Raw genomic sequence first — 14,281 nt, forward strand, 5'->3', positions numbered from 1 at the left:
TTCCTCCTGACAGCCTTGTGTTAGGCCCTAGGAATATCTGCTGCTGCCGCCATTGCTGCTCTTGCTCCATTTGCAATGTCTCAGTCTCAGAGACGACAGGAAGAACCAGGATCATAAAGAAAGTGGTCCCAGTCCACAAGGCTACCTTGGAAACCCTGTGCATTTATTGAGCCACAAAGAGGGAAAGATCAAAAGTGGCTTTCACTGTGGACCATATCCTCTCAGGGAACATCTCCGTCAGATTTCAGAGTCTCTCTGACAAGGTCTCACGTAGCTTCTCCTCAGTCTTCTCTGCCTTATCTTTGAGGAGTAACTCATTGATGAACTGGGGCTCCATCAGTAGCCTCACCCCAAATTTATCCTTTTATCTGGAACTCTCTCCCTAGATAACCTACCCACTCCTATGATAACATTTACAAAGCCCTCATGCCCTAATCACCTCTTAAGTACTGTCATTAGTAACTAAATTTCAACATGGTTTGGAGGGTACGTTCAAATAGTAGTAGCCTCTATTGTGTGATAGCAACCTTGCTTACCTCCTTTACCAAGGTAATGACTCCTCCCTTTCCTGTTGATCCCTGGACACAAGGTACCTGCAGTGCTCAGGTGCAGTACCAGGTCCTGTAGTGGGAGTTTGTGGGCAGAAATGGAAAGTGCCATTCCTCCCAGGTTCCTTGATCCATGTGTTAGTCCCATGTAGAAATGTTTGATTCAATGAATGTGCTGAGTCTTGGAGAATGGAATCCCATCCTTAAGAAGTATTGCCTTGGAGATGGTGCTTTACCTGTGTCTTCTACAGACTGTTGTAATACTTCATTAGGCTGGCAGCTTCTGGGTCATGCCGTGTATGAAGTAATCAGTGAATCCCCTGATTCCAGGACCAATGTCACGTTTGCTTTACTATAAGGAGGACTCCACTGTGTGCTAAGAAATTTTGAAAGTATGTATTTCCTATTACTAAGTATCAGTATTTGTTCAAAATATCATGTCCTACTATAGTAAATATAACACAAAAAGTAGTTTGAAATCTTTAGTGGTTTTTTTTTTTTTTTTGACACTGGGGATTGAACCCAGAGGTGCTTAACCATTGAACCACTCTTGGCCCTTTTTATTTTGTATTTTGTGATAGGTCTTGCTGAGTTGCTAGGGCTTGCTCAGTTGCTGAAGTTGACTTTGACCTTGCGACCCTTCTGCCTCAGCCTTCTGAGGCACTGGGGATTACAGGCATGTGCCACCACACCCATCCTTCAATGTTCAATTTTATGTTATATTTAAAGATGAAGCTATAATTGGCTCATTGTCATAATGTTAATGTGCAAATGATTTTATTTGGAATTAGCATTTCTAATTAAATATGAACAAACCTCAGACAGGTACAGAAAATGACCCTCCTTGAAATGTAGTTTGGTCTGCTAAATTTGTATACAGTTCATTTTACTAGCTGTATGCATGACTGATTTTCACACAGATCACATATATTCTACCTGCCTAATCAGTGTAATCCAGTCTTGCAAAGAATGGAAATATCCTTGGTTGACATAGAATATTGAGTCTAAGATAGAGTTATGATTGAGTTTAAGAACATCTATCCAACACTATGATGAGACAACCAGGATTATATATATATACTTCACTGTGCCCCTTAATAGGTGACATTGGCATAGAAGGTACATGTATCTAGTATAGGTAGTAGCTATATTAGAAAGGATTATTAAGGACAGATTTGTTCTTGGGTGTGCTAGTCAGCTTTCCATTATTGTAATGAATACCTGAGATAAATCAAATTTAAAAGAAGAAATATTTATTTTGACTCACAGTTTTGGAGGTTTCAGTCCATGGCTAATTGTGCAGTATATCATGGCAGAAGTATGTGACAGCACAGGCCTGTTCACCTCATGGCAAGGAAGCAAAATGAGGAGGAAAAAGGAAGAAAGTATTCCCTTCAAGGGCACATTCCAAGTGGCTGGAAGTCCTCCCAATAGGATCTCTCTCTCAAGATTCTACCATCTTCCTATAGCACCATAGGTTAGGGACCAACTTTTTAACATGTGGGTTCTTTAGGAACATTTATGATCCAAACTATAGCATGGAGAAAGGATGAATTATTGACAAGGAAGTAAAATGCCTTAAGTACTTCTGCTCACAAATAGTAGGACACTTTTACTGAACTGATTTCATTTGACCTTATTTTGTTTCATAAGGTAGAGGTACAGTACTTCCCTGAGGAGCATTTCCCATCAATCATCAAAGGCCATCATAATCAGTAGCTAAAATTCCAGATTATACTTTTGTGTTTTTATTGTGATGCTAGGGACAATTTCATAAATTTAGTATTACAGAGAGTTTATGCCTGATTATAAGGTAGACTCTGAAGAAACAGTCTTTCTTACTATTTGTAAACCTAAATGTTAATTAGAAAATTTGTAGAAGAAACTGCACAGTAATTGTCCCTGGATTGCAGAACTAAGGGTGTGAATAGGAGGGAGACTTCATTTCTGATGTTGCCTGTGAGGCTTTCTCTAATGTTTAATAAAATTATACTAATTAATTTGTAATTTTTATTTTCATCTCTTTTCACCATTATATCATTAGTTCTGTCATCATCATTGATCAGTGTTTTAAATCTCTCATTTTTACCCTCAAAACATTCTTATCTTACATACATGCCAGCCTTTCCAAAATGCAAAATTATGGTGTACATTCAGATTGAGCTATCTTGACTATTATAGAAAGAAATTCCGTAGAGGATGATAGCAACCTGACCTTTCTATGTTGTATGCCTGTAGAATACAACCATTTAAAATGATGATGAAATATTCAGTTTTTTGTGTGAATTATGAAATTATATTCTTTCCCCTCTGCTCAAGCTTTTCTTATTCAATGTAACTTTTAATGTTTGTTGTTAAAAGAAAGCAGTTGGTTTATTTAAATGTGTTATTACCCAATTTGTGATTTCTTTTATTAAAATTTTTGTCCTGAAGGTGGTGCTAGAGTCACACTTCATTTTGATACAGTATAGAAAAAATAAATTTTTTTCAATGTGAAAATATCACATTTTTAAAATATTTTTTATGCTTACTCTAATATCTACATAAAAGCAGTATATCTGAATATAAGATAATAAGTAGATCATTCTGCTTTATACTTAAGAAAAAGAAAATTACAGGACAGGAAATTCTTTGTTTTTGTAGAAAGACTTGCTTTTTCAAATACTTTGGAAGAAGCATTAATAATATTTTTTAAAGACTTGTATTGCATTTTTCAGACAACCCTAGAAGAGTAAGTACCATTATTGTCTTTTTTTGCTAATAGTAATTGGGATTAGGAGAATAACTTGCCTGTATTTAATGTTGTAGTAGGTGGTAATGAAAAGTAGGAAGGTAGATGAGAATGTAACCCAGTTTTGCTAGAATTGAGAGCTCTTCCAATTTCATTACATTGCCTTTGACTGTTAGAGCATCACATGAAAGCAAAGATGCCAGGATTCATTTGTAGTCTGTTAAGGGTGGAGTGAGATACCCACCAAAGTGTCATAGTAATACATTTCTAAATACATATAAATTTAATTTCAGTCTGTGTCTGTGCCAACCAATGTTGTCACAGTTACTCCTGTAAAGCCGTCAAATACTGTATCTTCCTTGAAGCCTTCAAGTTTGGGATCATCATCTACCCCCTCAAATGAATCTAATCTCAAAGCAGAGAACTCAGCAGCTGCTCAGACTGATCTTTCTCCGGTGAGCTCTCACTTGCACCTTGCATCAATATAGTTCCTTACTAGTGTTCTTGAATCCTGATTGCTAGCTAACAATTGTGATTATTTTTCCATATGTAGACAATGCTAGAAAACGTGAAGAAATGTAAAAACTTCCTGGCAATGTTAATAAAACTAGCATGCAGTGGATCACAGTCTCCAGAAATGGGGCAGAATGTGAAGAAGCTGGTGGAACAACTTTTGGTAAGTTAATCCTATAAAATCTTGCAAGATTTCTAAGAATCCATTGACCATGTTTTAAATGGGAAGTATTCTATTGCATGTGCGCTTGCTCGTGCACGTTCTCTCTCTGTCTTTTTTTTGTGGTACCAGGAATTGAACCCAGAGGTACTTAAACACTACGCCACATCCCCAACCTTTTGTTAAATATTTTATTTAGAGACAGGGTCTTGCTGAGTTACCTAGGGCCTCACTCAGTTGCCAAGGCTGGCTTTGAATGCATGATTCTCCTGCCTCAACCTCCCTAGCTGTTGGGATTACAGGCATGCACCAGTGTGCCTGGCTCTATATATATAAATTTTTTTTTTCTTAGTTGTTGGTGGACACAGTACCTTTATTTTATTTTTATGTGGTGCTGAGGATCAAACCCAGGGCTTCACGTATGCTAGGCGAGTGTGCTACCACAGAGCCATAACTCCAGCACCCCCCCCCTCTCTATTTTTTTTTTTTTTTTTTTGTGGTGTTGTGGATTGAACCCAGGGCCTCATGTTTGTAAGGCAAGCACTCTACCAACTGAGCTAAATCCCCAGCCCTCTCTCTATATTTTTAATGAGGTTATTTTAAAATTACTACTTGGTGAACTTTGGTTTTGCTGCTGCTGCTTTTTTTTTAGGAGCAGAGTTCATTGAAGCATTTTATTTGTACTTGTTTTAGCAAAAGAATCCCAGGATTTTTCCCTCCTGTGTGAAAAAGTTTTTGTCTTGCTTCTTCATGGTCCTGATACCAGCTGGGGTTGTCAGTAGAATGAAACCAAACTGACAGAATGGGAGCAGATTATTCTGCCATTTTTCTAGTTCTTTGAGCTGCACATCAGATCTGGGGCTGATCACTCGATACTTGTTCAATCTGCCTGTGAGGTTCACAAAAATTTTCCCAGCTCTCATCATCAGTGATTTCAAATTTGCCAATGTAAGCATGCTTCATTGTCACAGAAACTGCACAGTAACTTTGGAGCATTACCTAAAGTTGGCATTGTTGATGCTCTTGAGAGCATTGGCCTGGACATTCATGCACACCACATGGTGGCAAGGAAAGATGGCAGAAGAGGATGGGAGGGTTGGTTTTGTTTCTTGAAGGCTTTGTAATGATGATAAAATTTTGACAAATTATTTACATTTCTTTTCTTTCTTTCTTTCCTTTTTTTTTTTTTTGTACCAGGGATTAAACCTAGAGGCACTTAACCACTGAGCCACATCCCCAGCCCTTTTTAAAATTGTTTTATTTTGAGATAAGGTTTCACTAAGTTGCTTAGGGCCTCGCTAAGTTGCTGAGGCTGGCCTTAAACTTGCAATCCTCCTGCCTCAGCCTCCCAAGCTGCTGGGATTACAGTCTTGGGACGCCCCTGCCAGCTGCTTTCCTTTTCTTAATTTGCTTTTCTTTTTGTGTATATATCTAAGATATATAACATGATATTTTGAATACATATTATTTATTACATATATACCAGCCTTGTTTCCCTTCTCTTAAAAAAAGTCCTTGGAGAGAAAGTTGACTATTTGGTCCATTAGGGAAAAAAAAAAATCTTTTTTGTTATATAGAATGCTTCACAATTTGCATGTCATTCTTGCACAGGAGCCATGCTAATCTCTGTATTATTCCACTTTTAGTATATGTGCTACCAAAGTGACATGGAAATTGTTATTAGAATTGCAGAGAGCCAGAAAGCCAGCTATTGCTAATAATGAAATTCCTGTCTCATATTTCCAAACACCAAAAACTCTAGGACTCGTGGAAGTTAGTTAAATTTTTCAGTCCTCAGTTTCCTTATAAGATGAGCAGAGTAAATGGAATCATCTCTGAAGTTTCTACAAGTGCCAGGTGTCTTTTAACCACCATATTACACATCCTTGATCTTTTATATCCTCTTTAAAATACTCCATAAACTATAGGGTGAGGTAGAAATCAGCAGATATTTCATTTGTGCTTAAGACATATGCTGGAAATGTAACAGGCAAACATTATTTTGAATTTCTAAACTGTTCATAATTTACAGTTTTCTCTGATCATATAATTAGTATTTTTGTATATTTAGTGTATAAATCTGGTTACTTTTTCCCAGTGGAAGACATTTATTTCAAATGTTGTCCAGGAAATTATTTATTAATTATTTATAAACTATGCTTATGCATAGTTTATTCAGATATCTTCTTTATGACTTTTAAAAATACTTCCTATAAGGTATGAAAAATAGAGTGTATTTGAAATTAGTTTTCTTGTTGGAAAGGTATTTTAATTTTAGATATTTAAAATTTTAAGTCATATGAACAGGTTTATAATTTAGATGATTTTGAGTGCGTTTGTAAAAAAGTAAACGTTTGTTAGGCTTTTTGCTCTTTCCTTTTAAAAGTATTTTAGTTTTGAAAGTGGATATGACTTGTTTCTCTGAAATGAAATGTCAGATAGTCATGATGAAAAGGAACATAGATCCTGTAAAATGTTTTAATATTTCTAAGTACAAAAGATTTGTGTGACTCTTATGGATAGATAACAACAGTTAGGAGTTAAGCAAATATCCTTTCTAGCTTCAGATAGCTTCAGATCAACAATTCTCAAACAATTTGGCTCAGGATACCTGTATATTCTTTTTTTTTTTTTTTTTTTTTTGCGAGGGTACTGAGGATTGAACTCAGACACACTTTGACAGTAAACCACATCCCAACCCTTTTAATTTTTTTGATATGAGGTCTCAATAAGTTGCTTAGAGCCTTACCAAGTTGCTGAGGCTGACACCGAACTTGAGATCCACCTGTCTCAGCCTCCCTAGTTGCTGGGATTATAGGTATGTGGCACTACACCCAGCAGGATGCCTGTATGTTTTTAAAAACTGAGCCCTCCTCAAGGGATTTTATTTTTTTGTGGACCTGAAGGTAAAACTGAGGAATGTTTCAAAATTATATTTATTTAAAAAAAAAAAACCTTTATATATTCACATAAATAACATTTAAATGAAAACTGTAGTTTCCAAAACAATTGAGAAAAATATCAGTTTTTCATTTCATAAATCTCTTTAATCTCTGACTTAAGAGAAGGCAGTTGGATTCTCATGCCTGCTTCTACGTTTACTCTACTTTATGATGTGTCATTTTGTGGAGTATTTAGAGAATAATTGTTCTCTTACTTGTGTGGTTTTTGTAATAACATGCATTGGTCACTTGGAAAATGTTGACTAATTGAGTTTAAAAATGTTTTCACATGTTTTATTTAAGATATCAAAATAACATGCTCATTAATTTCCAAAATGAGCTTGTCAGAAGGTTTATTTATTTATTTTTAGTTCTGGGAAGCTATCAGGCTAGGAGTAGTGGTTATATATTTTTCCAAAATTATTATTTTGGCATGGGAGCTTTAATTTTTATCATTACCAACAAATATTATCAGTTATTTTCCTTGCAGAAACAGAATTAGTTTTATTTGTTTTTGAGAAAATGTCTTCCAAATACCCAAATCTGAATAACCACAGTTGTTTTGTCATTCTAGCAAAAATAGGAAAAAGCTTCTAATTTAGTTAGCAGTGACAAACTACTTTTCCTTGAGCATATTTCTTTGATCTGCAGAAGTCCTTTACCCCCATTTTGTTGTCTATAGTATTAAAATGATGTCTGTCTACTGAAGAGTTGGATTTAGTAATATTAATTTTTACTACATCAAGAATGTTTTAAAATGAAATGGGCATAATTTTTTTCTTAACTATAAATGCTCAGCAGTGTAAAATATGATAGCAACTGTTTCACTTTGCTGTTGCTTCTTCCCATTAGTTTTACATTTTTTGCTTTTACACCATTAGGGCAAATTTTAACACAGTGGAAAAGGCAAAAAAAATTAGTATTAATGTAAAAATAATTTCAGTATTATCAATCTCTGAAGTGCTTTGGGTATAAATAAGTATTTCTAAGTTCTATGGTACAGCTATTATGGACTCGATAGTACTCCAAAGTTATAATCTTAGCTTGATTAAGGTGATTAATAATTATGAAAACAAAAAACTGCCAAGTCCCCCAAATAACTTCTTCTTTTCTACCCTAAGAAACTCCTGTATCTTCACTTCTTAATTGTTCTTGAAAGGTGTAATAGTGTAGCTCTTCTCTCACTTATTTTCCCCAATGGGGGGAAAAATCATTCCTTCATTGTATTCTCTTTGAATATACATTTCTATTATTTATGTTTACTAATTTCTCTGGTCAATGAAAAAATAATGCTCCCATGTAATGATGGACTTTACCACTTGTGAAAAGCTTCAAAGTTTTGCCTCCTTTCTTTATTTAATTTTGCATTGCTGAGGATAAAACCTAGGGACCCTTGCATGCAGCCAAGCACCGTAGCACTGAACTACATGTACCCAATGCTTGCTTCTTTTATTTTTAAATTAAATTAAATTTCTCTTGAAGAGAAAGGGTCTTGCGCTGTTGAGGCTGACCTGAAACTCCTGTGCTCAAGTGGTCCTCCTTTCTCAGCTTTATGAGTAACTGGGACTACAGTTGTGTAATCACCAGCCCTAGTTTTGCCTCTTTTGAAATATTTATAAACCTTAGTGTTTTTTTTTCTCCCATTTCTTAGGATGCAAAAATTGAAGCAGAAGAATTTACAAGGAAACTGTATGTTGAACTGAAGTCTTCACCTCAGCCTCATCTAGTTCCTTTTCTTAAGGTAGAGTCATATTCTTTGAAGAAATTAGGTTAGATTTCTTTAAAATAATTTGAAATCTGTATATTCAATATGACAGTAATTCAGTGTGAAGATACTAACAATGTGGGAGGAGCTTTAGCACTTTTGTAAACTGTTAGGCTCATTCATAGTTTTATTTCCACTTGACCATTTTGAGAAAACAGGAGTAATATTGTATTCATGAACATAACTAGATATTGCTTAATGATTGTACAGTAATATACAATAATAGTGCCAAATTTGGTGGGAAAGTTATAATTTAAAAAATTCATATTGTTAGGCATAGCTTATGATTTATCAAAGTGTGTAGAATTTAAAGAGTAGTAGTTTGAATAACAAGAGCTTATTTTTGCACACTTAAAAATATTCCATTTATATTCAGAAGCTAAAATGGAATTAAAGACCCCATGGCTATAGTGAACCAAAAGTCATTTTTTTTTTTTTTTTTTTTTTTTTTTGGTACTAATTGAACCAGGGGGCACTTTACTACTAACCACATCCCAAGCCCTTTTTAATGTTTTACTTAGAGATAGGGTCTTGCTGAGTTGCTTAGGACCTCAGTAAGTTGCTGAGACTGGTTTTGTACTCACGACTCTCCTCTGCCTCAGCCTCCTGAGCCACTGGAATTACAGGCGTGTGCCACTGCACCTGGCCTCTCTTTATTTTTTTATTTTGAAATAAGATGTTGCTAAGTTGGTTAGGTCCTTGCCAAATTGTTGAGGGTGTCCATGAGCTTCTGATCCTCCTGCCTTAGCCTCCCAGCTTGCTGGGATTATAGGTATGCACCACCAAACCTGACTCATCCCATAAATTTTGACATAATAGAATAAGCAGTTGCCTTTTGAAAATTTTGGGTTTATTGTCTAGGGGATATGAAGGAGGCTTCATAGTCAAAACCCCTTTCGTTGCTTCAGGAAAGAAGAATGGAAAGGAAGATGGGAGCATTCCATTTTCATAAAGATATTTAAACACCCGAAAGTATTTGAGTAGGTAACCAAATTGATTAGGAGGGGATAAATCATGTGATATGAAGTGTGACTAAAGAGACCAAGAGTGTATTAGCCAGAGATGACTTGATCTAGGGAAATTAAGTTGAAGGATCAGAACATATTTTAAGCACATCTATATGAAAGAGATTTGTCTTTTATACTTCTAGAGTCCATAACTGGGATTGGATAAATTTGTTTAAAAAGATGATGGGCTATTTGTGAAATGGCTCTTGCCCTTTTTCTCTATGACCCCTTTGCCCACTTAATTGAGAAATTAGAGACATTTCTTCCTGAGTCCCTTTCATTACAAAGGTCTTTAGCTCTAGGTACTGTATTTCACCATGATGACTCACTCTCTTGAGGATATCTGTGTTTTGTACTTACTGTTTACACTGTGAGGGAGAAGGAAAATTAGTGTCCATCTACTGTGTGACAGATGTTGTTAGTCAGCCATCTATTACTATAACAAATACCTGAGATAATAAACTTTTGAAGAGAAACAGTTTGTCTCTGTTTTAGAGGTTCCAGTCTATGATCAGCTGGTCCCATTGCTTTGGCTCTTGGTCGAGGCAGAACATAGTGTCAAACATAGTGTCAGAAGCACATGGGGAGAGTGAAACTGCTAACTTCATGGCTCTGTGATGAAAAGAAGGAAGAGAAAGAGACTAAGGCCCCACAATCCCCTTTGGGGCATGACTCCAGTAACCCAAATACTAGGTCCCACCTCTTAAACTTTCTGTAGCCTTTCAGTAGCACCATACTGGGGACCAGGTCTTTAACACATGGGCTTTCAGGGACACTCAACATCCCAAACAGCCAGACATAGTAGAACACACCTGTAATCCCAGCAGCTTGGGAGATCGAGGCAGGAGGATTGCATTGCATGTCTGAGGCCAGCCTCAGCAACTTAAGCAAGACTGTTTCAAAATAAAAAATTTAAAAGACTAAGTATGTGGCTCAGTAGTCACCTCTGGATTCAATCCCCAGTAAACCCATTCTCCTTAAAAAAAAAAAATTCCAAATCATAACAGATGCTCTGCTGGATATAATACATATAATTTTTGTTGCTTACACTTAGTTTTTGTAACACTCTTGGAGAATAGGTGCTAGATAGTAGTTTCCATTTTAGAGAGGACCATTTAAATTGACTAACATTTTTCTATCACACTCATAGTTCTAGAATGTAGACCTCTTGCTAGATAATACTGCCTGTAAGTTATAAATATTACCTTGAAGGATTTGCACTTTGGATCCATCTTTTAAGAATCTATTAATCCTAAGACTCTTATTGAGGACTTTTTCCCCCTCATCCCTGAGAGCTTTTGGGGGTTGGGTGTTATATAGGGATGAGGGAATCAACAATTTAGTTTAACTCTGGCCAGGTAATGAAGAGATAATTAATTAAAATATCTATTTACATTGTATCTCTCATTATTTTAATATTTCTTTCCAGTTATATTTTTCTGAGAATCTCTGGTTGAGTCCCAGTTTAAACTTACTTAAATCATTTTTTCATGTATTTCTGCTGTTTGTTTCCTGCCTTTTTTATATTTTGGAAAAAAGATTTTGAAGGATTTTCTGCTTTCCTTTGTTACTCTTATCTCTGTGTGTGTGTGTGTGTGTGTGTGTGTGTGTGTGTGTGTGTAGACTGCTTTTATTTATTTATTTATTTATTGGTACTGGGGATTAAACCCAGGGGCACTTAACCACTGAACTGTATCCCCAGTCCTTGTTTATTTTTAATTTCGAGACAGGGTCTTACTAAGTTGCTGAGGCTGACCTCAGAGTTGAAATCCTCCTCCCTCAGCCTCCCAAATTGCTGGGATTATAGGCGCCTGCCACTCTGCCTGGCTTATTTTTGGCTTTTTAATTTTATTCTCTGAGTACTTCCATTGTTTCTAACTCTTCATAAGCAGCAGTTGACTGAATTTTAGGTGTCACAATAAGGAAGTCTTATCAAACAACTCATGATAACCTACCATTTTTCTACTTTTGAATCTTTTTTTTAATTGTACAAACAAAAATCCCAGGAGTGAAAAGACAAAATCTACAAGTTCTTAATTTGAATTGCCTTTGTTCTTTTAGTAAAAGATACAAAGACAAACACTTGACTCAAAATTTTGTCAGAAAATATGCTAACTCAATTAAGAAAATTGTTTTAGATCTTAAAAATCTGTTTATATTAGCTCTATTTTGATGTAAAGACAATTTCTATCCAGAGTTTGGAAGTTATTTAACAATAGATTCTACTACATTGTAAATGTATAGGTAGTAGTGATCATTTGTAGTCAGTAATAATCTTTTAAGGGGTTTTGATGAATACAGAGAAGTATGATAGTGTTAAATTTTTTATTCATTTTAGTTATACATGACAGTAGAATGTATTTTGATATATCATACATTTGTGGAGTATAATTTCCCATTCTTGTGATTGTACATGATGTGGAGTTATACTGGTCATGGATAGTGTTATATTTTACCAAATTGATAATTGAGGTATCCGAATAAGTTTAATCTGATACAAGATAATTTCATATTGAAAAATAAAACATTTTTAGGTTTTATATTGATTGTATCTTATATACTGATTGGATAAAATAAGTGATATCAGGTTTCCTCAACTGAAACACTTGATATGCTTTTGATTTGCTTTATGTTGTAAAGATAAGAGAAAAAAATTGGAGTTTACTTGTTTTCAGTGTTTTACTTCTTTATCCTCATGTTTCCAGAAGAGTGTTACTGCCTTACGACAACTTCTGCCTAATTCCCAGAGCTTCATTCAGCAGTGTGTTCAGCAGACTTCTGGTGAGGTGGTCATTACTACCTGTACCACAATAGCAACACCTCCTGTGGTGACAACTACAATTTCTTCAGTCCAGTCTGAAAAGCCCATCATTGTTTCTGGAACAACAGCACCTAGAACTGTGTCTGTGCAAGCTCTGAATCCACTTGCTTGTCCAGGGGGTGCAAAAACTGGAGTTGTGACACTACATTCTGTGGGTCCAGCTTCTGTACCAGGAGGAACAACAGCTGGAACTGTTTTGCTTCAGACTTCAAAACCACTTGTGACTTCAGTACCAAATACAGTAACAACAGTCTCACTTCAACCCGAGAAACCAGTTGTCTCTGGAGCAGCAGTAACTCTGGCTCTTCCATCAGTAACTTTTGGAGAAACTTCAGCTGCAGCTCTTTGTCTTCCATCTGTGAAACCTGTCATCTCTTCTGCTGGGACCACACCTGACAAACCTGTCATTGGCACTCCAGTCCAAATCAAACTTGCCCAGCCGGGCACCCTTCTTTCCCAGCCTACTGGTGTTCCACAGGCAGTTAAAGTCAAGCAACTAGTGAGTAAAATTTCATTTCTTCCTCAGTTATGTATTTGGAACATTTCAGGCATTCAGAAAATTGGCAAGACTAGTAAAAAACTGGCAAGACTGTATTTCCTACCAAATTTGACAGTTGTTAATTTTTTAATCTCATTTGCTTCATCTTCCTGTCTGTAGTCACATGCACAAAAACATGCATTTTTTTTTTTTCCTGAATCATTTGAGAATTGGCTGCAGAAGTTGTGACAGTGCATTCCCCAGCATACTGTCTCTTAACAAAAAGGATGTTTTTAAACATCACCTGTTCGTATTGTCATACATGAGATATTAATATTGGTACAGTATTTCCCACTTGTCCCAGTAGTGTTATTTCAGTCTATTTTTTTCCTGTTCTTGCTTCTAATGAAGAATTCCTTATTACATTCAATTATTACTTTTAAATTTTTTTGCTGATTTTATTTTTAAATTATTATTATTATTTTTGTTTTTACAGACTGCATTTTGATTCATTGTGCACAAATGGGGTACAACTTTTCATTTCTATGATTATACACAATGTAGATTCCTTATTTTTTAAATCTAGAACAGTTCTTCAGCTTTATTTTATTTTACTTTTTGTACCAGGGATTGGACCCAGGAGCACTAAACCACTGAGCCATGTCCCCAGCCCTTTTTAAAAATATTTTATTTGGAGATAGGGTCTTGCTTTGTTACTTAGCATCTCGCTAAATTGCTGAGGCTGGCTTTGAACTTAAAATCCTCCTGCCTGAGCCTCCTGAGCCGCTGGGATAACAGGCATGTGCCACTGCATCCAGCTGTTCTCCAGCTTTTTGTGGTTGTTCATTATATTGTAATAGTTTAAGTGCCTAGGTTAGTTGTTTTATACTCTCTCTTTGTTTTGTTTTGTGGTTAAATATTTGGGGGAGGGTTTTAAACAGGTGATAGCATGATAACATTTCTTTTTTCCAAAAAAGTGCTGAGGGGAGAGTAAGACGTGAGGTGGACAGATAAAAAGTAGTATTTTTTCTTAAATTTGGTAAATTGGGAGGTTCTTAGGTGGAAGAAGGAAATTTAAGTAGTTTATTGATTAGTTGATACTTAGAATGTTCTGCTTTATTCAGGAAAAGACAAGTTTTATAAGACCATGTGAGCCATGAGATTCATGTACAGGAAATTACTTAACCCTTCTTATTCTGGGTCTGATTTTCAAATGGAGAAATACACCTGTAATGCAAGATTTCTGTTTGCTTGAACTTAATCTCAGAACAACATTTTAAATTTTTTCCAAGCCCTATTGTATCCAGCCTTATTAA

At 35.7% G+C, this 14,281-nt stretch overlaps 1 protein-coding gene across 1 annotated transcript in view; it reads left to right on the forward strand.

The window, feature by feature from the left end:
* TAF4B (TATA-box binding protein associated factor 4b) overlaps positions 1-14,281 on the forward strand; it is a 144,776-nt gene that overhangs the window by 22,856 nt on the left and 107,639 nt on the right. The window contains exons 4-7 of the mRNA XM_079109408.1: positions 3,573-3,734; positions 3,833-3,955; positions 8,546-8,635; positions 12,372-12,986. Coding sequence (XP_078965534.1) covers positions 3,573-3,734; positions 3,833-3,955; positions 8,546-8,635; positions 12,372-12,986 — 990 coding nt within the window. The remainder of the gene's footprint in view (positions 1-3,572; positions 3,735-3,832; positions 3,956-8,545; positions 8,636-12,371; positions 12,987-14,281) is intronic.

This window comes from Sciurus vulgaris (genome assembly GCF_902686455.1).
Source record: "Sciurus vulgaris genome assembly, chromosome: 13".
Lineage (NCBI taxonomy): Eukaryota > Metazoa > Chordata > Mammalia > Rodentia > Sciuridae > Sciurus > Sciurus vulgaris.